A 24,700-nucleotide genomic window follows, 5' to 3' on the forward strand; every position below is an offset into this window, starting at 1 on the left:
ACTGGAAAAAGAACTTAAAAAAAAATAGCTAAATTTCAAGTTACAATACAATTGGAGCCACAGAATGAAGGATTGAAATACTACTTGAATGTTTGAACAATTGAAAAAAAAAATCATCCGTGAACATTTATTATGTGTTTCAAATACTTCTGGAAAGTAGCAACAGATACAAAAAAATAAAACTTTTGATAAACAAAAATTTAATGTACTCCATACTGACTTAACCAACAATTGAGATATAATAACCATATTTAGAGGTGGTCAAAAGAGAAAGAAGAGAAGAGAGGTTTTTGTTTTGTTTTAAAAGAAGTCTATTGTTTAGTGAATAATTTTATTTCTAAAGGTATTTCAAACTACTAAAATGAGACCTTTTCCTTTCCAACATTTTTTTAAGTCAGTAATTATTTGCCTACCAATCACAGCATCACAGTCTGAGGGCATACTTAATGGCCAGATTTGGAATATCCAAATCCCAGCACTCGTCTCACAGTGACCCCCTATAAGGATGGCTTTAGGCCTAAGCAGTTACATCTTAAAACAAACCTGCAGTCTCACCAGGCAAGTCACGGAGCCCTCCAATGTGTCTATCAGACATAGCCTGATAAAAGCAAGTCACTTTCCACAAGTCAGGTAGGAGTTAGGGTGAAGTCACATGTCATCTGTTATAACCCTGATAAGAGTCAGAAGTGTGACATCAGGGCGGAAATCACCAAACCACATGTCCTAACTCTAAGAATGAAAGATGTCACTAAGAAAGCTGGTAACAGTTGATAGGGACCCAAAGGATGAGCAGAAGCTCCCCAAATTTAATATAAATATTAAATTAAATAACCTAATTTTATATTTATATGAATCAAATGAACAGACATTCAAGCCAGCCGACACTGATGCACACAAAGCCTGAGAGCCTGATGAGGACCTGGACTGACATCGCAACCCTTCACATCTGCCTAAACCTCTTCTTTGTCCTCACTGCTCTCAAACTCTCCAGCAGCTTCTTGACTCTGGTGAGAAAAGGAAGTCTCCTTACAACCATCTCCTCAGCAAGCCGTCAACATCACCCCAAGGGGAAGCCTCTATTGGTTACTGATCTAATCGCTGGGGTCTGAGTGAGTGTGCATCTGCTGGAATTAAGACCAAAGACTTAAGACTTTGAAATCTAGCACTTACGCTTAGCGTGCAGAGGAAATGTCTGTAATAGGTCTGTCATGATTATGTTTGCAGTGCTTAGAAGTTAACATAGAATTGTTTGCTTTGAATTGTTTATCGCAATGCCCAGCATTAGGATTGTCATTTTCTTGATTAAGAACCTATAGATTTATGTATTAGGTGATTTGAGTGAATAAAACATTGAAAAGGGCAGAAACGCGTGGACATTCTCTCTCGCCCCTCTCTGTCACCCTTTTGCTCATCGCCACACCCGCAAACAGAACTCATGGAAAACAAGGACCAGAAGCCGCTGGCCTGGCAGACCATCCCCAAAATAGCATAGGATGAGACAGAGCCAAGTTCACAAAATCTCGGAAACTTCACAGAACGAGACACATCTTGAAATATCCGAGACCCCAACACCAGCGTCAGAATCGGGCAGAATTATATGACATTTTCTAAGGTCCACCATATCCCAGTCCCCCACCCAAAGAATGGCACGCGCTGAGAAACAGCCCCAAGCACGGAGACACAACCCCGCGGTCCCCTACTGGGCCTGGCACACGAGGACCCCGGCGGTCACTCAGCAAACGCCACAGGCCGAGCGTCTTGCGCTGGACCACGCTCGCGGCTACCGGGGTTTGCTGGTCCCGACCACAGCTAGGGTCCTAAGTATTTGGCCACTGCGGCTCACTCTGGCCTTTTCACGCCAACCTTCTCTCCCCCACTGAGCAAGTGGAGCCCCCCCACCCTCCCTCGTTCCCCAGCGGGGGCGGATTTGCGCCGGTTTCCCCACGCGCCTGCGCAGTCCGAAAAGAAACGAAAGTCCAGGATCCTCCGGGTCCCATCGTTTAGAAGCGGCGCGAAGCCTTGGACCGAGTGAAAGAGCCAGAGCATACGGCCTTCTGGTTTGGAGCTAGAGCACCCACAAGGGAGCAGGCCTGGATTATTAGCAGTAGCACGGGCCATTCACAGGGCCACCACAGGACGCCGGCTCCTCCGGGCGCTGCTTCCCTGCTCAGCCTCCTCGTCTTCCAGCCCAGAGGAGCCCGGGACGCGCCCCCCGTCCTCGCGCCTGCGCACTGAGGACCGAGCGCTCCCGCATCCCCGCGTCGCGGAATTCGGGGCTGGGCAGCTGTCGGGTCCGGTGAGGACTGAGCGCGGTGAGCCAGGATCGGGTGTGGCAGCCGTGTTTCTGGGGGAAAGGAGCGCGGGACCGGCCAGGCTCTGCGGATCCTGAGCCCCTGGGGCCTGAGTGGCAGTAGCGGTGGCCCGTCCTGTTTTGTGGGTGCGGCCTATCCTGCAATATGAGAACCGCAGACCCCGCGCACCACCTAGGCCTGGCGGTAAAGAAGGCCCTAGAGGGGCTCTGGTCAGAGCTGGAGGGCCACAGTGGAAGTCCCCAGCAAAACCCCGGGAACTAAATTCCGGTCAGGCCTCTGGGGACTAGGAGGACCCGCTGGACAGTTCTGAACAGGATATCGTGGCGGCCCACCGCGGTGGGAGATGGCTTAGGTGTCCAGCTACATCTTATTTACAGATGTGAACCCAGATAGGGGTGACTGCGAGCCTTCTCCCATCTCCTCGTTTGTATTCATGCATGCATGCAGGTGGGGGTTATCCAGAGCCATTGGAGGGTGGAGGGTGGGTTCCGAGAGTCCAGAAAAACTCTGGGTGTCATGAACCCTCTCTGCTTCCCTTGTCCTGCCAGTCTCCAGAAAAGAGCCTTGGAAAGGTGAAGCGCATCGCTGTTGCTCCTCGAAGAGCCAGATTTCATATGAGTTTGTGTGGCTTCTTTGTTTCTGTGAAATGCATTTCATTTTCAGAACACAGGATTATTTGATTACCTTTCCTTGAAAGGACTTAAGAGTGATCTGTTCATTGCCTTAGGATTTCCCTACATAGTCAATGGCAAGGGACCTAATTAAGAGATTACTTTTTGAGCACTGATTTTCGAAGGATTATAAAGATCAGGAAATACGCCTGCGTGAAGGTTAATGTTCATGCTTTGTTTTGGGCTGTGATTTGTTAAGTAGTATGTAGGGTTTATATATCTCAGTGATTCCGGAGTAAGAGTAAAGTTTTTTGTTTTTTTTTTTTTTTTTAGGTTTTAAGACATTTTTTTTTTTTAATCCAGGAAATTCATGAATGAAATTTTGGTATCAGGGCTAGGGTTTGTGGCTCAGTGCTAGAGCGCTCACCTGACACCTGTGAGGCACTGGGTTCAATCTTCAGTACCACATAAAAATAAATAAAATAAGGGTATTGTCCATCTAAAACTAAGGAAATTATTTTAAAAAAGAAAAAGAAAATAAATGAAATTTCAGCACTAGACAGGTGTGGTTTGGGGTTTGGTGTATCTGTGGATGGACCCAGAAAGGTGTTAAATGATAGTGGCTAAGAATGTTGCACCTAGATTAAGAGGATTTGAATTCCTTCTTTGATAATGTTGAATTTGTAAATTCCAGATGAGACATATAAAACTGTTTTTTGTAAGATTTTTCTCGGAGTTTTGGAAAGCTATTAGCCAGGATCTTGATGTGATAAGACATAACATTTTTCTTTAAAAAAAAATTTAAATGTGTGTGTAGAGTTAAGAACCTGTTGTATATTTATGTTTAAATAATTCTAAAGGTGAGGGGCCGGGGGAGCATTTGAATCCTGACTGTGACCCAAATTTGAGTGACTTTGGGTTGTTTCATGCCAGTTTCTTCATGTGTAAAGTCAAAATTGTAATAGTATATACTTCAAAGGGCAGTTTTTTTAAAGGTATTTTTTAGTTTTTTTAAATTTATATGCGGTGCTAAGAATCAAACCCAGTGCCTCACACATGTGAGGCAAATGCTGTACCACTAAGCCACAACTCCAGCCTTCAAAGGACAGGGTTTAAGATTACATGAATTAATATCTGTATAACTCATACCTGTCACTTAATCCCAAATTAATAATATCTCTTCCTATTAAATGGTGATGGTTAGTCATTGCCTTTATCAAGCATTTGGGAAGTTAACAATTATTTTCCAAGCTTACAAAAACGAAATTAGCCAGGTACAGTGGCGCATGCCTGTAATCCAGCTGCTCAGGAGGCTGAGCCAGGAGGATCATGAGTTAAAACCAGCTTCAGCAAAAGCAAGATGCTAAGCAACTCAGTGAAACCCTGTCTCTAAATAAAATACCAAAAAATATAGGGCTTGGGATGAGGCTCAGTGGTTGAGTGCCCCTGAGTCTAATCCCCAGTACCCCCAAAACAAAAACAAAACAATAAAATTATTTCGATTTCAGAGAAGAAAAAGACTGTGTAAGGATGGCAGAATTGTCTGAGTATAACTCAGTCTATAATGGTGACATAACCACAATAAAATAAACTAAATATTCATTTGCCCTGAAAAGGAATTAAAACCATATTGGAAGGATAAGGGGACTTCAGCTGGGCATATGTGGGGTTGAGGTAGGTGACAAAAGACAGTTTAAACTATACCTTTCACAATAGGAAGTGAATAAGTAATGATTAAAGCCAAAAATTCAGAATAAGCATTATTAGTATGTTATTTAAATATAAAAATGTAATGGGCTGGGGATATAGCTCAGTAGTAGAGTGCTTGCTTAGCATGTGCAAAGCCTTCAGTCCTGTCCCCCATAACATCTCCATGAAAAGAAAGATGTACAGATTTTAAATACCAAAAGAAGCAAACTAAAAGAGGTAAAGATGGTTATCTTTACATTTGGAAGATGAGGGTCAGGATATCAGGAATAGAACTTTTAGAACTTTTTATAATATTTCTTTTACAGCTATTTTGAATTATGCTCAAGTTAAGTGACACAGACTTGTAAGTTTTTAATTAAAAAATTCAGAAACTCCAGCAAAGAACAAAGTAAAGATTACCTGGGGGCTGGAGTTGTGGCTCAATGGTAGAGCCCATGCCTAGTGTGGGTGGGGCACTGGGTTTGATCCTCAGCACCACATAAAAAATAAATAAAATAAAGTTATATTAAAAAAAAGATTACCTGGGAACCCATCTCGTAGTGGTAGAAATTTTATAAAATACAATGAAATTTTATTACAGTTCCTAGGTTATTTTATGCACACTCATAGACATGCATGCAAGTGTATGGAGTCTTGCCAAAATACAGTCACACTACAATACTATTTTCTTTTTTTTAAAAAAAGAGAGAGAGAGAGAGAGAATTTTCAGTATTCATTTATTTTTTTTTTAGTTTTCGGGGGACACAATATCTTTGTATGTGGTGCTGTGGATCTAACCGGGCTGCACGCATGCCAGGCGAGTACGCCACCGCTTGAGCCACATCCCCAGCCCTACAATACTATTTTCAAACCTGCCATCTTCCCTGAGAAGTATGTAGTGATCATTTTCCTGTGACATTAATAAAGAATTTGCCAGGTGTGGTGGCTCACGCCTGTAATCTCAGCAGCTTGGGAGGCTGAGGCAGAGTTCAACGCCAACCTCAGCAATGGTGAGGTGCTAAGCAACTCAGTGAGACCCTGTCTCTAAATAAAACACAAAATAGGACTGGGGATGTAGCTCAGTAGTTGAGTGCCCTTGAGTTCAATCCCCAGTACCAAAAAAAAAAAAAAAAAAAAAATTACCTTCATTATTAATGGGTATTTCATTTCCATTGAGAGAATATATAATAATTTAACATTCTTGAAAAACATTTAGCTTTTTGGTCTCATTATAAACAATTTCTCTCTGTACACCATTTCATTCTTTGTGTAAGACCAAGAAGTACCATCTATTTTTCAGATTTGTTAAATCATTTCATTTAATATGTGTCTCCTTACTTATTAGTAGGTTTTAACTAATATATAGATGAGTTATTTTTTACTTTCTAAAAAATAATTCATGCTCAGTGTTCACAGATTTACTTGTATCCTGTCTGTTTGTACCAAGGAAAACTGGATAGTAATTGAGATCATGCAGGCATTATTGATGATCCCCAATAGGAAAATAGTGAGCAGTGAACTCTGAGGATTCTGGGTTAGTTAAGCCTAGGGAAAGGGACCAGTGGACAGCTGCAGTTTTGCTGTGATAAAGGCTCTCCACATGGTCTGCACAGGTGGTTCTTGAAATGTGGCCTCTGGACCAGCAGCATCAGCATCACCTGAAAACTTTTTAGAAATGCATATTCAGAAGGGCAATCCCAAATCTCCTGAATACCAAACTTTGGGAGTAAAGTTCAACAGTCTTTTTTTTAAAAAAAAAATTGTTCAATTTAGATATATATGACAATAGAGTGTATTTTGAACATATTATACATACATGGAGTGTAACTTACTCTAATTAGGATCCCATTCTTGAGGTTGAACTTGATGTGGAATTTCCCTGGTCACGTATTCACATATGAAAATTATGTCTAGTTTATTCCATTGTTTTTCTTATTCCTGTCCCCCTTTGTCTAATACTTCATTCCCCTTTGTCTAATCCATTGAACTTATATTCTCCCCCCACCTAAGTGTTAGCATCCACAAATAAGAAAGAACATTTGACCTTTGCTTTTTTTGGAATTGGCTTATTTCACTTAGCGGATAGTCTTCAGATCCTTCTATTTATTAGCAAAGGTCATAAAGTCATTCTTTTTATGGCTAAGTAATATTCCATTGTGTAGATATAACCACATTTTCTTCATCCATTCATCTATTGAAGGGTACTAGGGTAGTTCCATTGCTTAGCTATTGTGAGTTGAGCTACTATAAACATTAATGTGGCTACAACACTGTAGTATGCTGATTTTAAGTCCTTTGGATATATACCAAGGAGTGGTATAACCAGGTCAAATGTTGGTTGCATTCCTAGTTTTCTGAGGAATCTCCATACTCAGCAGTCTCTTTAACTAGTCCTCTAGTTGATTCTGATATGCACTTAAGTTTGGTTGCCAAATTTTGCTGCCCATTATAATCTTCAAAGGGGATTTTATAAAAACCTGTGGAAGTATTTTAAAATCCTGATTTCCAGGTCATGTACTATACTGATTAAATCAGAATGTTTCAGATGGGAGTCAGTATATTTTAAAGATCTCCAGGTTATCCAATTTACAGCAAAGCTTGGGAAATTTTTGTCTATGCTATTTTCTATCTCTAGGTTTGTGGAGGTCAAACAGATTTCTAAATCCAAGAAGGAAGTTCTGGATTAGAAAGTGTAGACTGCATTTAACCAAGAAAGCAGGAATGGAGGGAGGAGGATCTGCTCAAGACTCTGTGCAGTGCATTGTCAGGTCCTCATCCCTGGGTGTGGCATAGAGACCACCTGGTAGCCCTCCTGTTGAAGTGTCTGAGCATGTGCTTTGATTCAGGAGAGTCTGCTCTGTGTCTATTCCTTGTACAGCAGATTTCCCTATAGTTTTGGGAAGAGTTCTTAATTACTTCTTACTTTCATGACCTGTCTGTGTGTTGGGAGCCACAGTTGCATGTAGGGATGGGAAAATGGTATATATGATTTTTAAATTTTGGAAACTGTTCTTAATGAGCTTACATTGTTCCTATAGCTCCGGCCTCTGTGGACTCTGCTTCTTCAATAAATGAACCTTGAGGAAAACTGACCATTTCTTGCAATTCTAAAATCATGGCTCATGTAAGTTGGTTTTTCTATTTGAAATTCCATCTTTATTTTTCCAGGGTATGTGAACATTTTTATTGTTATTCTGAAACTTCTTAAAGAGCCCCATCCAGTAACTGCTCCCTAATGAGGGATGGAGCCCAACATCTCAGGTACCTCCTGTATACTCCTCTCTTTTCCACCTTGTCCACCTGTGCATTGACCAAATCATTCAGCATCTCCTTTGTATGTGGTCTCTGTCTAGAGCAGGTGAAGCAGAAATGAATTCCCTGGGTTGGGGGGTGGTATTTGATCTGAGGCTTTTAGGGTCAGAGAACACTGATCCTAAGAACACTGCCCAAAAGAATTATAATGTGAGCTATAGATGTAAGTTTAAATTTTCTCTTTTTTAAAAATATTTTTTAAAAAATATTTATTTTTTAGTTGGACACAGTACTTTTATTTTATTAATTTATTTTTATGTGGTGTTGAGGATTGAACCCAGGGCTTCACACGTGCTAGGTGAGCACTCTACCACTGAGCCACAACCCCAGACCATAAGTTGAAATTTTCTAGTAGTCACATTCTAAACATATAGAATGATATACAAGGCAGGTATATAATTTAAATATCTTAGTATTCATATTAAAAAACAGGTGCAGTTAATTTTAATGTTTTATTTACCCAGGATAGCCAAAATATTATCATTTCAAAGTATAATTAATATAAAAATTGAGATATTTTACATTCTTTTTTTTCTTTCTAAAGTCATTACTATGTGGTATGTATTTTGCATATACAGCACACCTGAATTTGGACTACTCACAATTTAATTGCTCAGCAACCACATATCTAAGCTAGGATGTTTGATATTGCAGCTTTAGAATTTTGTATAATGTAAATTCAAAATATCATTTAATATATTTAAAAGTATAGAAATATCTAAATACAACTATTATTAAGCCTAATATCAAAAAATTGACTACTGTATGCTAAATTTTAAGTTCAAAAAATGATTTGTTGTAATAAGAAAAAATGCAAATGATACAATTTAACAATAGTTAGGTCTGAAAGAAATTCTTTTTTTTTTTTTTTTTAGTATTTTGTTTTAGTTGTAGTTGGACACAATACCTTTATTTTATTTTACTTTTAGTTTTAGATGAACACAACACCTTTATTTTATTTATTTTTATGCAGTGCTGAGGATCGAACGCAGTGCCTCACACACGCTAGGCAAGTACTCTACCACTGAGCCACAACCCCAGCTCCTGGAAGAAATTCTTTAAGTTCATGTAAACACTACTTTTTAAAAAAATAGAGATTTTTATAGTTCATTTAGGGGAAATTTTTCTTTTTTTTTTCTTTTTTTATTTTTTAGTTTTCGGCGGACACAACATCTTTGTTAGTATGTGGTGCTGAGGATGAACCTGGGCCGCACGCATGCCAGGCAAGCACGCTACCGCTTGAGCCACATCCCCAGCCCCTGGGGGAAATTTTTCATCAGTTGTTTTTTTTCTGATTCTTAAAGGAAAAGATAATAGGTTCTTATGAACCTATTTCAGTTAATAGGGAAATTCTGATAATTACCTGAACATGTCGGAAATTAATTAGGTATTCCATTTTATATGGAAGTTTTAGCTGTAGCAATTGTGGGCAAACTACAAATACTATACATTTGAAGTTGTAATCAAATTTAGCCTGAGAACTGTATTTATACAGCTTGGAAGCAGATGGTATTTTGAAAGAACTGGTTTTTAAAAAAGAATATGCAACGTGGATGTGGTATGCAGAGCCTACAATATTGACCTCTTATGGAAAATGTCTGCCAACCCCTCATACACATTAAGAAATCTTCAAGAGGCCTGGGAATGTAGCTCACTGGTAGAGTACTTACTTAGCATATGCAAAGCCCTGAGTTCGACCCTGGTACCAGAAAGAGGGAGAGGAAGAAATCTTCAAGAATATGTAGCTATTCTGTTTCCGTCAGACTTATTTCCTTATTCCCACTTACCCACATCATGGGCATCCAGCTCCAGCCTATTCACTTAACATATAAAATGAACATATAGTCAAGACCCTTCCACCACCTTGAAAACATTTTGTTTTAGTTGTAGTTGGACACAATACCTTTATTTTATTTTTATGCAGTGCTGAGGATCAAGCCCAGGGCCTCGCACGTGCTAGGGGAGCGCTCTACTGCTGAGCCACAACCCCAGCCCCTTGAAAACATTCTTTTATCTTACCAACAATACATGGGTTTGTCATTTCAGGATTTGGTGATGTTCAGAGATGTGACTGTAGACTTTTCTCAGGAGGAGTGGGAATGCCTGAACTCCTATCAGAGGAATTTATACAGAGATGTGATTTTGGAGAACTACAGCAACTTGTTGTCACTTGGTAAGCTTATCTGGGTCAAATAATTTAGAAATTAACAAGACTGAATTTTCAGGCTCTCTTTGTAAAAACTAGCTGAATATCTCTTTGATAAAAAGAAGCACTTTTATCTTCTCCCAAAATTCAGTGACCCTTACATCTTCCTTTGTCTGTTACTACTGCTTTTTTTTTTGTACTGGGGTTTGGATCCAGGGGCGCTTTATCACTGAGCCACATCCCCAGCCCTTTTTTTATTTTTTATTTTGAGACAAGGTCTCACTAAGTGGCTTAGGGCCTCACTAAATGGCTGAGGCTGGCTTTGAATTTTCAATCCTCCTGCCTCAGCCTCTGGAGCTGCTAGGATTACAGGCGTGTATTACTATGCCCAACTGTTATTACTGCTCTTTAATGGCATCTGGATATAAATTCTTAAACACAACAAAAGTATTGTCAAAGAAATAAAATTCCATACTACTAGTCCATGTTATTTGTGGACTCACTTGTAATGAGAATAGGAAGATAGAGATTCTGCCTCTGCCTAACTATTAAAAAGTCTTTATATGTACATGGTGATGAGTTGAATCAACAGTTTGTCAAAACCCAAGTGGTTGCCAGGCATTGTGGCACACACCTGTCATCCCAGTGGCTCAGGAGGCTGAGGCAGGAGGATCAAGAGTTTAAAACTAGCCTCAGCAACTTATGAAGACCCTGTTTCAAAATAAAATAGGGCTTGGAAGGTGGCTCAGTAGTTAAGTACGCCTGGGTTCAATCCCCAGTACCAAAAAAAAAAAAAAAAAACAAACCTCGATTGGACATATTCAGTTTCCTGAAATAGACATATTAATTTTTTTTACAGTAGTGGGGATGAAACTAGCAGCACTATATCACTGAGCTACATCCCCAAACCTCCTTTTTATTTTTTATTTTAAGACAGACTCTTGCTAAGTTGCTGAGGCTAGCCTCGAACTTGTGATCCTCTTGCCTCAGCCTTCCAAGTTATTGGGATTACAGATGTGCACCACCATGACCAGCTGACATATTATTTTACAACTTCTAAAATAAATGAACTTTGCATTTAACATTAGGTAAATATTCTGGAAAAAAGCTTGTTATTTTTCTCTCAGCAAAATAATATCAAAAAATACCTAATAAGCATATGGTTGTGATATACTAGGGAGTTATCTTAACAGACACTAAGTCAAACCTCACAACAATCCCATGTATACACAATACCATTGTCTCCTTTTTACAACTGAGCAAATTGAGGCACAGAGAGATCATATTATTTGCTTTGGTGACCCACCTGTCAGAGGCAGGATTTGAAACCAGTGTTCTCAACTATAATTTTCTCTCAAAAGACAGCCTAGATGAGTTTAAATTAAAATAAGACCATGTCCCTACCTCTCAGTTCTTGTTTTTCTTTGTGATCCTGAAGTAATTCTAATTTGAGTGTTTTTAATCCTGATAACCTTTTTTGTTCTGAAAGCTTGATCAAATAAATTCTTTCTGTAATATGTTCTATTCTCTTCTGTCAAGCAGGATGTTCCATTTCTAAGCCAGACGTGATTACCCTGTTGGAACAAGGGAAGGATCCCTGGATGATTGTGAGGGATGAGAAAAGAAGATGGAGCCTAGGTGAGTGAGTGCTATTTGGGTGTTTTAGACAGCATGGCACAGACCTGCTGGGAAGATTTGTTAGAAGAAAACATACCCCATAGATCTTGACTGTGAAGAAGAGACCAAAAACTTGGGAAGGAAACTTAGATCTTCTCAGTGTGTCATCAAAGAAACTTCATCCCCACTCGACTTACCCCTTGTTTCTTCTCTCTCACAGTAGGGGAAAACTTTCTTCCCTAATAATAACCATTTTACCTGTATTTTGGATCTAACTTCTTCTAGCTCACCTTTTGTATTTTAACTTTTATATTTTATATTCATTACTCTATTTTTTAGTTTACACTGTAGTGGGGTAGTCTACAAACAACAAGTAAACACTGGAGGTGTAGAGTACTTGCCTATCATATGGGAGGCCCTGAGTTTGATGGCCAGCACTGCAAAACAGGACAACAAATAAGAGGTTTACTAAATATCCTGCAATGATTAAGTACTATAAAGATAAGTGAATAAGGTAATGATATGGAAAATTAGAATGAGTGATTTTTAGGTAGAGTGTTCAGGGAACAGGAATCAATTTGAGGAAGCTCCAATTGACTAAAGATGGGATCATATTAACACTCTTAATAACAATAATGATAGAATATACTCAGTTCCATAATTTTGTGTGTGTCTGTGGTGCTGGGGATCTAAACCAGGGCCTCAAGCATACTAAGCAAGCACTGAGCTGTTATCTCTAACCCCCTCCATAAACTCCTAATGAATATTAATAGCAAATTATTGACCATTGGAATATACTCAAGTGTTGTTAACTTATTTTAAAAACAGAAACTCAAAGGAAAAGAAGCATTTATCCTCTTAATAAAATTATTCAGTGACTAAATGAAAAAGGAATGATAGAATGTTACCAAATTTGTTTATGCTTATATTTATTTTGTGCATTGTCTGTTCACTTTCTTTATTCTTTTTCTTTCTTTAATGTTTCTTATGTCAATTTGTAGGGGCTTTTGTGATGTGAACATTTATACCAGTGTGGCCTGTACCCAGATACAGTAGGTTCCTGCTCAGGAAGTGTGAGGTGCCTGGGAAATAAAAAGTCTGAAATACAATCAGTAAAAAATAAAGAAAGAAGCAAAAATTAGATTTAAAGAGAAGCACCTGATGAATCTTCCAGTCCTGTTAAGAGCTAGAAATGAACAACTGAAAAAAGGCCCCAATTCTTTATTTAAGGGGAAGTGCATCAAATTCAGGGGTAAGGTTCTGCGGGAGGAGTCTTAGTTTAGTTTGGTGTTTGCTTCTTAGTGTGGCAGGGGTCTTGTAGTAAACAGGTTGATTGGCATTTTGGCAAGCCACACCCATCTCTGGGGGGTTGTGGGCCTCCACAAGGTCATTCCATCTCCCAGGCTGAGCTAGAACTTGAGTAGTAAGCTAAAACAGGGTGCCAACCTGAAGTAGGCATTCTCAAACCAGGGGGTTCTGCCTGGGAGTTTTTACAACTGAGTTTCCTTTCCTAATGGCTTAAGCATCACTCAGTTTACCCATGGGTCCCCGCAAACATTAACATTTGCTTGCTTTTCTTATGAATGTTTTAGCACTTTATTTTGATTTGGATTATGACTTTCCTTTTTATATTGCTCATTTAACTTGCAAGTAAGTCCCACAATTACCATCTTAGGTTTATCATACCTTTTTGCTTTTACTGGTGCATGATAGCTGGGTTCATTTTGACATGATCATACATGCATGCAATTTAATCTACTCCATTTTAGCCCCTAGTGTCTCCTCTTACCCTTTTCTCATCCCTTCCCCTTTTCCCTTTTTCATGCCTTGTTAACTGCCTACTCATTTACTACTATTATATAGCCAGTCATGGTCATCTATCTATCATTTATGTCTTGTCTTATTGAGACCCTAAATTGACTTTCTCTGCAAAATTCTACAAAGTTGCATTTTTTTTTTGTTTTCTTAAGTAGGAAAATAGAGAAACAGATGTATAGTTTTCTTAATAGTATTTTGTGCACCGTTCATTTACCTTTCTCGCACTGTTCATTTACCTTTCTCCACTCACATTTTACCCATACTACTGAAATTTTTATAGCCCTTTCAGTCTTTTTAGTATGTCCTTTTTCTTTTCTTTTTCTTTTTTTCTGTACTAGGGCTTGAACCCAGGACCTCATGCATGCTATCACAGAGCTATATCCCTAGCCCTTTTTTCCCCACATTTTTTTTATTGGTGCATTATATTTGTACATATTGATAGGATCTGTTGTTACATATTTGTACACACACACACACACACACACACACACACACACAATATAACAATATCATTTGGCCAATATCACTCCCCAGTACTTTCTGCCTCTCTCCCTACCTCCCACCCCTTGATCTCTCTTCTTTATTGATCTCTCTTTGATTTTTAGGAGATCCACCCCAACCTTTATTCCTTTTTCTTTCTAGCTACTGTATATACTTTTTTAAAAAATATTTAATTTTTAGTTGTAGTTGTACACAATACCTTTATTTCATTTATTTTTATGTGGTTCTGAGGATTGAACCCAGTGCTTTACATGTGCCAGGCAAGCGCTCTATGACTGAGCTACAACCCCAGACCAAAAGTGATTTTTTTTTTTTTTTTGGTACCAGGGATTGAACTCAGGAGCACTCAACCACTGAGCCACATCCCCAGCCCTATTTTGTATTTTATTTAGAGACAGGTTCTCCCTGAGTTGCTTAGTGCCTCGCAAAGTTACTCCTGCCTCAGCCTCCCGAGCCACTGGGATTACAGGGTGTGCTACTGTGCCCGGCCCAAAAGTGAATTTTTAAAAATATAAATATACGTAAGAAAAATACACAGATCATTAGTGAGCAGTTCATTGAATTTTAAGAACGAAATCACACCCATCTTGTCAACAGACTCAGAAATAGAACTTTCCTGGAATCCTATAGCCTCCCCCCACTCCTTGCAGTCATTCTTACACTCTACAGTTAACTACTCTTTGGACTTTAACACCATAGATTAGTTTGCTTACTTTTTACTTTATAAAAATGAAATCATACAGTATATTTTGTATTATGTCTGACTTTGTTTACTCACCAGGGTGTCTGGATTTGTCCTCATTGTTGCATGATTGTAGAGTGTTTTTCATTTCTGCTGTACACTCTGGTGCTGTGCTGATGTGCCATCATTTCTTAGCCATTCATCTGTTGATGAACACTGAGATTCTTTCCAGTTTTGGCATTTTACAGATAATATTGGTTTATTATATATATATATATTTTAAAATGCTTTCTTTTTAGACAGCATTAAATTTTTATCACAAAATTGCTAAGAAAATACACATCTTTTTGCTCAGAATTTATTCACCTTTTACTATGGAATAAACCTATTGTTAAGCATGAAAAATCATTAAGATACACTAAGAAGTACCCCCAATGGATTTGGCTATGAGGACTTCAGGGACATTATGGAGAAGGGTATGGAGTATACAGGTTGAGTATTTAAAACACAGATGTGCATCATTAAATAACTCAAATGAAGATAAATAAGTAGAACTTCTCATTACCTGGTTATAAAAGGAGACAAGTTCTCTCCTCACCATGCCAAGAAGGACTTCAGCTGCAGTGGAGATATCTGCAAGTGTAAGTAGAGAGGCTGTCAAAAGGGTTGTCAGGTGGAAATAAATCACCATTTTCTATTTATATAGTTGGTGAAGGTAGCTTAAATGTGCTTGTTTTCCATCTCTATAGAAAATAATAAAAAGAATACTTAAATAAGCTAGGTACAGTGGCACACTCCTATAATCTCAGATACTTAGGAGGTTGAGGCAGGAAGATTGCCAAATCTGAGGCCAGTTCAGGCAGCTTAACAAGACTCTGTCTCCAAAAATAAAAATTAGAAGGACTGGGGGTGGAGCTTAATGGTAGTGCACTTACTTAGCATGTGCACTGCCCTGGGTTCAATCCTTAGTATTCAAAGGAAAAAAGTGTTTAATCAAGGCATAGTTTTGGAGATTGGGCTGCATATTTATTGTTAACTACTTATGGGAATTTAATAATTAGCAGTTACTATGTACTATTGGTCTGTTAATCAGTTGGTGAGTGAATATTTGTTTCTGTAAGAAAATAACAAGAATAATCAGCAGGGATATACATGAGTAAAAAAAAAATTGAGAAAATATTAAGCCAGTAACTAGGATAGAAAATAAAGAACATAAAATAGAAGTCAGTGGGGATAGTTTTCTGAATTTTCAGATGATACATGACTAGTGAAAGGAATCCGGCCCTGTAAACCCAAGTTGGGATTCCCAGGAGATTCAACAGCTGATGAAAAGCTGTAAGAAATGAAGATTGTCACATGTTCTAGGAACTGAGAAGGAGGCAAGTGTGACAGTAAGAGAGGCAGCAAAGGGGACATGGGGTGAAGCTGATGCATGATGGTGAGCTGAAGCCCAGCTATTCATGGGGAAGTGTTTACCCTTTTTTTTTTATACTTTCTTTTTTATTTTCAAGAAGATAAAAACGACTTATTTTTTTATCTTTAAGAAGATAAAAAAATAAGTAGGGATTAAAATTAAAAATTAAAGTAGGGGGGCTGAGGCTGTGGCTCAGTGGTAGAGTGCTTGCCTAGCATGTGTGAGGCACTGGGTTCAATTCTTAGCACCACATATAAATAAATGAATAAAACAAAGGTCCATAGATCTAAAAAATATTTTTAAAAAATTAAAGTAGGGATTCTCAAACTTTAGTCTTCATCCAGATAATCAAGTTTTAACTCACCATTTCTCTATTCCTTTTTGCTTTTTTGTTTTTTTCCAATTATGTGATTATTTTAGGTTTATTTAGCCCATTTGCTTCAAGTGAGATTTATTTTCTGTGGTGTTTTTGTTTTCTATGGTAAAATTTTTATTTGCTTATTTATTTCATCAAGGATAGAAAAATATTGTGTTTATCTTATTTCCTTTCAGATTTGGAATCCAAATATGACACTAAAAAGTTATTTCAAGAAAAGGATATTTATGAAATGAATTTATCTCAGTGGGAAATAATGGAAAGAATTAAAAGTCGTGGCCTTGATTATTCTATTTTTGGAAAAGGCAGTGAATATAAAAAGTTTGAGGAACAAGAGGGTCCTCACAAAGTCTATTTCAGGCAAGTGACAAAAAACACCCCTGAAAAAAGACCCACTTACAGAAAACTCACATCTCTTGCTCTATATCAGAAAAGTCATAATAGAGAAAAGCCCTATGAATGTGGGGAATGTGGGAAGGCTTTTAGAGTACGCCAACAACTTACTTTCCATCAGAGAATCCATACCGGTGAGAAACCCTATGAATGCAAAGAATGTGGAAAGACCTTTAGACAATGTGCCCACCTGAGTAGACATCAGAGAATTCATACATCTGACAAACTCTATGAATGTAAAAAGTGTGGGAAGATCTTTACATGTAGCTCAGACCTTCGAGTACATCAGAGAATTCATATTGGTGAGAAACCCTATGAATGCAAGGAATGTGGGAAAGCCTTTAGAGTGCGGGGACAGCTTACTCTCCACCAGCGCATTCACACTGGTGAGAAACCCTATGAGTGTAAGGAATGTGGGAAGACCTTCAGACAGTATGCACACCTTACTCGACACCAGAGACTTAACATCGGTGAGAAGTGCTATGAGTGTAAGGAATGCGGGCAGGCTTTTCTGTGCAGTACCGGCCTTCGAATCCACCACAAACTCCATACAGGTGAAAAACCCTATGACTGCAAGGAGTGCGGAAAGGCCTTTAGGGTACGCCAACAACTTACACTACATCAGAGGATTCACACAGGTGAGAAGCCCTATGATTGTAAGGAGTGTGGGAAGACCTTTAGTCGCGGCTATCACCTGACTCTCCATCAGAGAATTCATACAGGTGAGAAACCTTACGAATGCAAGGAATGTCAGAAGTTCTTTCGTCGTTACTCAGAACTTATTTCACATCAAGGTATTCATATTGGAGAGAAACCTTATGACTGTAAGGAATGTGGGAAGGCCTTTAGGCTATTCTCACAACTTACTCAACACCAGAGCATTCATTTTGGTGAGAAACCCTATAAATGTAAGGAATGTGAGAAGACTTTCCGACTGCTCTCACAGCTTACTCAACATCAGAGCATTCACACTGGTGAGAAACCCTATGACTGTAAGGAATGTGGAAAGGCCTTTAGACTTCATTCATCACTTATTCAACATCAGAGAATTCATTCTGGTGAGAAACCCTACAAATGTTCAGAATGTAAGAAGGCCTTCAGACAACATTCACACCTCACTTACCATCAGCGAATTCATAATGTAACTTAGTAATTATAAGAATCCTTCAAATGTGAACGTAGTATTAAAGAGCATTAGAAAATAAATTCTAGAGGAAAATTTTCGAATGTAGGAATCCTTTTTGCTTCATGCTCACAACTTAGTATAAAGTTTGTATTTAAAGAAAACATGTTAATTTAATGACTATGTAGAAGCCTTTTTTCACCATTCAAGCCATGTTAAATTATAGGAAATTCACTCTAGAAAGGAACTTTGTTAAGGAAGTGTGAAAAAGCTTTTGTCCTTACCTTTTATCATCCCTATTCTTCTATCTGTGTAGTGTACCTATGAAAGTTGACAGGGCACCATCTCATTCTGAAAATAGATAAATAAAAAGAAAGAAAAGTCATTTAGCCTGTATTTCCTATGTAAACTGTATTTCAGGAAAACCAGAAGTTGACGAAGTAGTTGATGATGTAGAACTAATTCTTCATAGAGGTCAAAGCCAGTAAGTGAAAGGTTGACTTGAACGTTATGGTGATGGATCAGGCTGTCAACATCTGAATCCACTGATCAGAAGTAGGACAAGAAAATGTACTGTGCCTCCTAATGTGATGCAATAAAATACAAACATCTCACCAAAAATGTTGAACGTGAATTTAAGCCTGAAAATCCAACTCCAAGTTTAGAAAAAGTAGGGAATGGAAGAACAAATTCCATGACACAACAAAAAAGCAAATGTAAATGTGGGTGTTCTACAAGAGGAGTGACCCGGCTTCTCGACCAATAAAAGAACATTGAAAAAAGGAGCTAGAACTCCTAAGATATTGAAAAAACTTTAGAGACATCAATCAAATGCAATGAATGGATGGTTCTTTTTCAGGTCATGACATTTTCACAGCAACTGAGAAAATAAGAATGTTTCTAGTAGTAAATTAAGAAACCATGTTTTTATTGGGTGTGGAGAATAGCGTTTTGGTTATATAAAAAAAGTCTGTTCATTAGGGATAAATTCTGAAATTTATATATACAAGATGTTGTGATACCTTGAATGTTCTTTAAATGTTCATTCAAAAGAAGTGAGGGCCAGGCATGGGAGGACACGCTTGTAATGCCAGCAGCTCGGGAGGCTGAGGCAGAAGGATCACAAGGCTAGCTTCAGCAACTTAGTGAGACCCTGTCTCAAAATAAAAAGGGCTGGGGATGTGGCTCAGTGGTTAAGTGCCCTTGGGTTCAATCCCCCATACCAAATTAAAAAAAAAAAAGAAAGCAAAGTGAGGGGGATAATGTAAGTTTGGTAAAAAGATAGCCAACTAGATGTTGGGTGCATGGTTTCTATTTGTTTTGTTTTTGTAATTCTGAGTTCTTATGTATTTGAAAATTTCTAAAATCTTCTTCTAAAGAAAATTAATGATGAAATTATAGCCAGTTTGAAAATGATAATTTTTAAATGCCTAATATTAAAATTTTTGGATGTTGCCAAAGGTCTACACATTGGCATATTAAATACACTATAATGTATTGAGAAACAAAGGTTTCAAATTTTGCTTATTCACATCCTGTCTCTGTGTCTATTACAGTATCTGTCACACAGTAGGCATTTCATATGTACAAAAAATAAGTGAAGAAAAGCAGTGACTATAACTAAATGTGGAAATGTGAATTTGACCTGCACAAATATTGTAGTCACTAGCAACATGTGGGATCACTTGAAATTGAGTGTTGAATACTTGAAATGTGGCCAGTCCAAATTAAAATGGTGTTAAATGTAAAATACAAACAAGATGGTGAAGATTAAGTTCTTAAAAACAGTTTTTCTTATTGAAATGATAATATATTAGATATATGGCTCAATACATGATACATTTTAATGATATAGTATAATGAATTTTAAAATACATTCAAATTAATTTCATTACTTGTTGCTTTTTAATGTGGCTATTGGAAAATTTTAAATTATGTGGTTTGTACATGTCTATTGTCAGCATTGGTATAAAAAATAAAAATATAGACTTTAGCCAATGGCGTTTTCTTTTAAAATGGCATCAATACATCAAGAACTTGGTAATTTTCACCAAAAAAAAAAAAAAAAAAGGCAAATAAGAAAGATACCAAAATTAAAGCTATATGAATGGGGAAATGACAGTGATGGATTTTTTAAATTATAAATCGTCCTTGCTGGATGTGTACATGCCTGTAATACCAGCAGCTTAGGAGGCTGAGGGAAGAGGATTGCAAGTTCAAAGCCAGCCTCAGCCAGGTGTGGTAGTGCATGCCTATAACCCTAGTGGCTTAGTTGTTGAACACTCAGAGGCAGGAGGATGGCAGTTTGCCAGCCTCAGCAACAGTGAGGTGCTGAGCAATTCAGTGAAGCCCTGTCTCTAAATAAAATACAAATAAAAAAGGGGGGATTGGGAATGTGGCTCAGTGGTTGAGTGCCCGTGAGTTCAATCCCTGGTGTCCCTACCCATCCACCACCACCCCAACAAAAAGGCAGCCCCAGCAGTTTAGTGAGGCCCTAAGCAGCTTCAGGAGACCCTGTCTCAAAAATAAAAAGGGCTAGGTATGTGGTTCAGTGGTTAAGCACTGCTGGGTTCAATCCATAGTACAAAATAAAAAGGTGGTTCTGGGGCTGGGGTTGTAGATCAAGAGTAGAGTACTTAGGGCTGGGGATGTGGCTCAAGCGGTAGCGCGCTCGCCTGGCATGCGTGTGGCTCTGGGTTTGATCCTCAGCACCACATACAAAAAAAATAAAGATGTTGTGTCTGCCAAAAACTAAAAAATAAATATTAAAAAATCCTCTCTCTCTCTCTCTCAAAAAAAAAAAAAAAAAAAAAAGAGTAGAGTATTTGCCTAGCACGAATAAGGCATGGGGTTTGATCCTCAGCACCACATAAATAAATAAAGGCTTTGTGTTCATCTACAACTAAAAATTTAAAAAGATTGTTTTACTCTATAAGTATACAAAAGTGTGATTTCTTATATAGAGTATATATTTATACACTGTATTGTATTTTTAAATATCAAAAAGTTATAATTATTTTCTGGAAAAAAATTTCAAAATTGTCTCAACATGCTGAAGAAAACCTAAGTAAACAATAAATGAAGGAAAAATTAAGACAGTTAAAAGATATCCCTTCTAAAAACTTACATTTAGAATCTGATTTTTTATGAGAAAAAAACTTAACTACATCTTTTCTAACATTCTACAAGACTAACCTAAAACTGATTATAAAACTAGATGAGGGGGCCCACAAAAACAAAATGTAGACTTTCCTTATGAAGATAAATCTAGTAATTAAAACTTCTAGTAAATTGTATCCAGTGGTTTATTTAACTAAATATAGAACAGTAAATCATGTATGGAATATCTTGGGCCTGATTCATCCTACCTTAATTATACATTGCAGGCATTCTACCTTCAGTAGAATTCTACCTTTACTTTTATCACAGTAAAAAATCCAGCCCTAGAACCTTAATTCTTTGGGGGTTTTTCTAGCTGTCTATATGAAGAATAGAATGAATTCTGTGTTTGCAAAATTACAACCAAATGCTTTTAAATTCCTTTGTCAAAATAATGAAGACAATTTTTAAAAAATACTTTTATTTATCTTTTTTAATGTGGTACTGAGGATCAAACCCTAGTGCCTCACATATTCTAGGCAAGTGCACTACCACAGAGCCACAGCCCCACCCAAAGACTAAGACTTGAGTGACTGCACTGTAGCCATTCACTGAATTGCATTGCTCTTGCTATGACTAGGAGGTAGTGAAATTCAGTGTATTGCATTGTTACATATTGATCTCTCAACTTCTCTTCAAACATACTACAGAACAAAATTTTAGTGTTTTTTACTTACATCTAGCATATTGGCCTACTTAGGTCTTCAAGATAAGACAATTAGGGCTGGGGATGTGGCTCAAGCGGTAGCGTGCTTGCCTGGCATGCGTGCGGCCCGGGTACGACCCTCAGCACCACATACAAAACAAAGATGTTGTATCCGCCGATAACTAAAAAATAAATATTAAAATTCTCTCTCTCTCTCTCTCTCTCTCTCTCTCTCTCTCTCTCTCTCTCTCTTAAAAAAAAAAAAAAAAAGATAAGACAATTAATCCAACATTTCTCAAATGGAATATGAAACTTGATTGTATTTGAAGACATTTTCCAGGAAAGGGACTTAAAAGTATGTTCTGTATATTAAAATCAATTCTTTTTTAGAAATAAAGCTATAAATTTATCCAAAAACTGAAGTAATGAGAATTCATTTGACTTGACTCAACCTCGAGAGCACTTTACCATGTCTACTTTGACTCTCAATGTCTACATGAAGGTTTCTTTGGAATATGAATCCATGTAAGCAGATATTGCTATAAGCAAAATAGTGATTGGGGAGACAGGAAAATTTAGACTTTATGTCAAGTGGTTAGCTATGTTAGAGGGTGGTATAAGGTATGTTTCCTTGGATGTAACAACATGTCTTATCATTTATTTCTGAAGATTGGATTGATGCTTTTCTTTAGAAATGAAGGTCAAAAGTCAACCCAACACTGCAATGAGAACAACCTGACTATGCAACAATACAGATGAATCTCAAAAGCACAATATTGGGCAAAAGAATATAGGCAGAAAAGAGAACTTGTTGTATGTTCTAGTTATATAAAATACAAAAATTCTACACAGAAGCCAGGATAGTGTTGGGGAGGTGGTGTGTGGCATTCAAAGAGTTGTTATGGAAACAGCGTGGGGTTTTCTGAGAATGTGAGTAATGTTTTGTCACTTGAGCTGGGTGCTGATTTAACTAATGTATTCAGTTTTTGAAAATTCATCCAACTGTACATCTATTTATACACACTTATATAACAGCTTAATTAACATTTTTAAGTTATGGGAAGGAAAACCATGAGTTCATATTAATACTTTCAATTCAGATTAATATCATGATTTTTAATCTATGTTGTAGCTTTTTTTTTTTTCGGTACCAGGGATTGAACTCAGGGGTACTTGACCACTAACCACATTCCCAGCCCTATTTTGTATTTAATGTTTAGAGACAGGATCTCACTGTGTTCCTTAGTGCCTCTCTTTTTGCTGAGGCTGGCTTTGAACTCACGATCCTCCTGTCTCAGCTTCTCAAGGCGCTGGGATTACAGGCATGCGCCCCGTGCCCAGCTGTTGTAGCTTTTTCTTTTACACTGAAAAACTTGATTTTCAACAATGCAGTCATTGCTATGTTCTATAAGAGGCACAAAATAGCTACAGCAACTTAATACCATGCTAATACTAATAATAAAGGATGAGTGAAATTAAAGCTATACATCACTACCTGTCCTTGAAATATTCACTAAGAAAGTAGAGTCAAAATAGTAGGGGCTGGGGTTGTGGCTCAGTGGTAAAATACTTGTCTAGCCTAGCATGTATGAGGCACTGGGTTCAATCCTCAGCACCACACAAAAATAAATAAATAAAATAACGGTATTGTGTCCATCTACAACTAAAAATTTTTTAAAATAGTTGTTTTAGCTAATTTGATTCACAGATTCAGTGTTTCTTGTATTTTCATTGTTTAAGGACTGCTATTTTTTTAAACATTTATTTTTTAGTTGTAGGTGGACACAATACCTTTATTTTTATTTTTTCTGTGGTGCTGAGGATTGAACCCAGTGCCTCACTCTTGCCAGGTGAGCACTCTACCGCTGAGCCACAACCTCAGCCCCAAGGACTGCTGTTTTTAAAAATACTTTTTTTAGTTGTTGATAGACCTTCATTTTATTTATATATGTGGTGCTGAGAATTGAACCCAGTGCTTCACACATACTAGACAAGCACTCTACCAATGAGCGATAACCCAAGCCCCAGGACTGCTGTTTATATATCCAAGTTAATGTTTTTAAAATGTAAAATACTTCCATGACTTTAAAGTTAAAATCATAAAACAAAGTATATTTGGAGAAATTTTGCATCAATCTGTATCCCATACAACCCATTTCATCAATTCCCCTTTAAAAAGCCCTGTTATCACTTTGTTTTAATTTCAGTATTCTTAAGGAAGACTTACCTATTCTGCTTATTGTTTTATAACGCACCACCCAAAATTGAGTACCATAAGGCAACTGACCATTTTATTATGCTTATAGGTTCTGTGGCTCAAAAAAAATACATAGGGGGAAAAAAATGTTGATTTTGACTCAGGGTTTCAGAGGTTCAGCCCATGATCCATCAATTCCATAGCTCTGGGCTAACATCATGGCGGAGGGCAAGACAGAGGGAAGCTGTTCAGGACATAGCAACCAGGAAGCAGACAACTCTGCTCATCAGTGACAAAATATAAACTCCAAAAGCACATGCCCATTGACCTATAGCCATATCCCACCTGCCTAAAGTTACCACCCAGCTAGTTGATCCATATCAGTGGATTAATCTGCCTATTAGGTTATACCTCTCATAACCTAACTTTACTCCTAAAAAATTCTTGCATTATCTCACCACATGAGTTTTTGGGGGACACCTCATACCTAAACCACAACAGCTAGATATTTTATAAAGAAAAAGAGCTTATTTAGCTCAGTTTTGGATATTTAAGAGCATGGCACCAGCTTCTGCTGGGCTCTGGTGAGGCCTACTATGGCTGTCATGACGTAGTGAGTGGCTTCAGGTCAGAAGCACATGCAAGAGGGAGAGATCACAGGGCGAGACAGGAAGCCAGAGAGTGAGGAAGGACCTGTCTCTTAT

The 24,700-nt window shown here is 37.9% G+C and overlaps 1 protein-coding gene across 4 annotated transcripts; it reads left to right on the forward strand.

Moving 5' to 3' along the window:
* Positions 1-2,239: 2,239 nt before the first annotated feature.
* Positions 2,240-20,008, forward strand: Zfp30 (ZFP30 zinc finger protein). Of its 4 annotated transcripts, none has more exons than XM_071605027.1 (5): positions 2,240-2,312; positions 7,651-7,736; positions 9,971-10,097; positions 11,610-11,708; positions 16,655-20,008. In XM_071605027.1, exons 2-5 carry the CDS (start codon positions 7,728-7,730, stop codon positions 18,019-18,021), a joined length of 1,602 nt encoding a protein of 533 aa, XP_071461128.1. In that variant the 5' UTR covers positions 2,240-2,312; positions 7,651-7,727; the 3' UTR covers positions 18,022-20,008. The 4 variants fall into 4 exon arrangements, with proteins under 4 accessions (XP_071461128.1, XP_071461129.1, XP_071461126.1 ...); XM_071605028.1 differs by having other exon boundaries at positions 11,613-11,708; XM_071605025.1 differs by lacking the exons at positions 2,240-2,312; positions 7,651-7,736 and having other exon boundaries at positions 9,896-10,097.
* Positions 20,009-24,700: the final 4,692 nt, after the last annotated feature.

The sequence above is a fragment of the Marmota flaviventris genome, chromosome 18, assembly GCF_047511675.1.
Source record: "Marmota flaviventris isolate mMarFla1 chromosome 18, mMarFla1.hap1, whole genome shotgun sequence".
In the NCBI taxonomy this organism is placed as follows: Eukaryota; Metazoa; Chordata; class Mammalia; order Rodentia; family Sciuridae; genus Marmota; species Marmota flaviventris.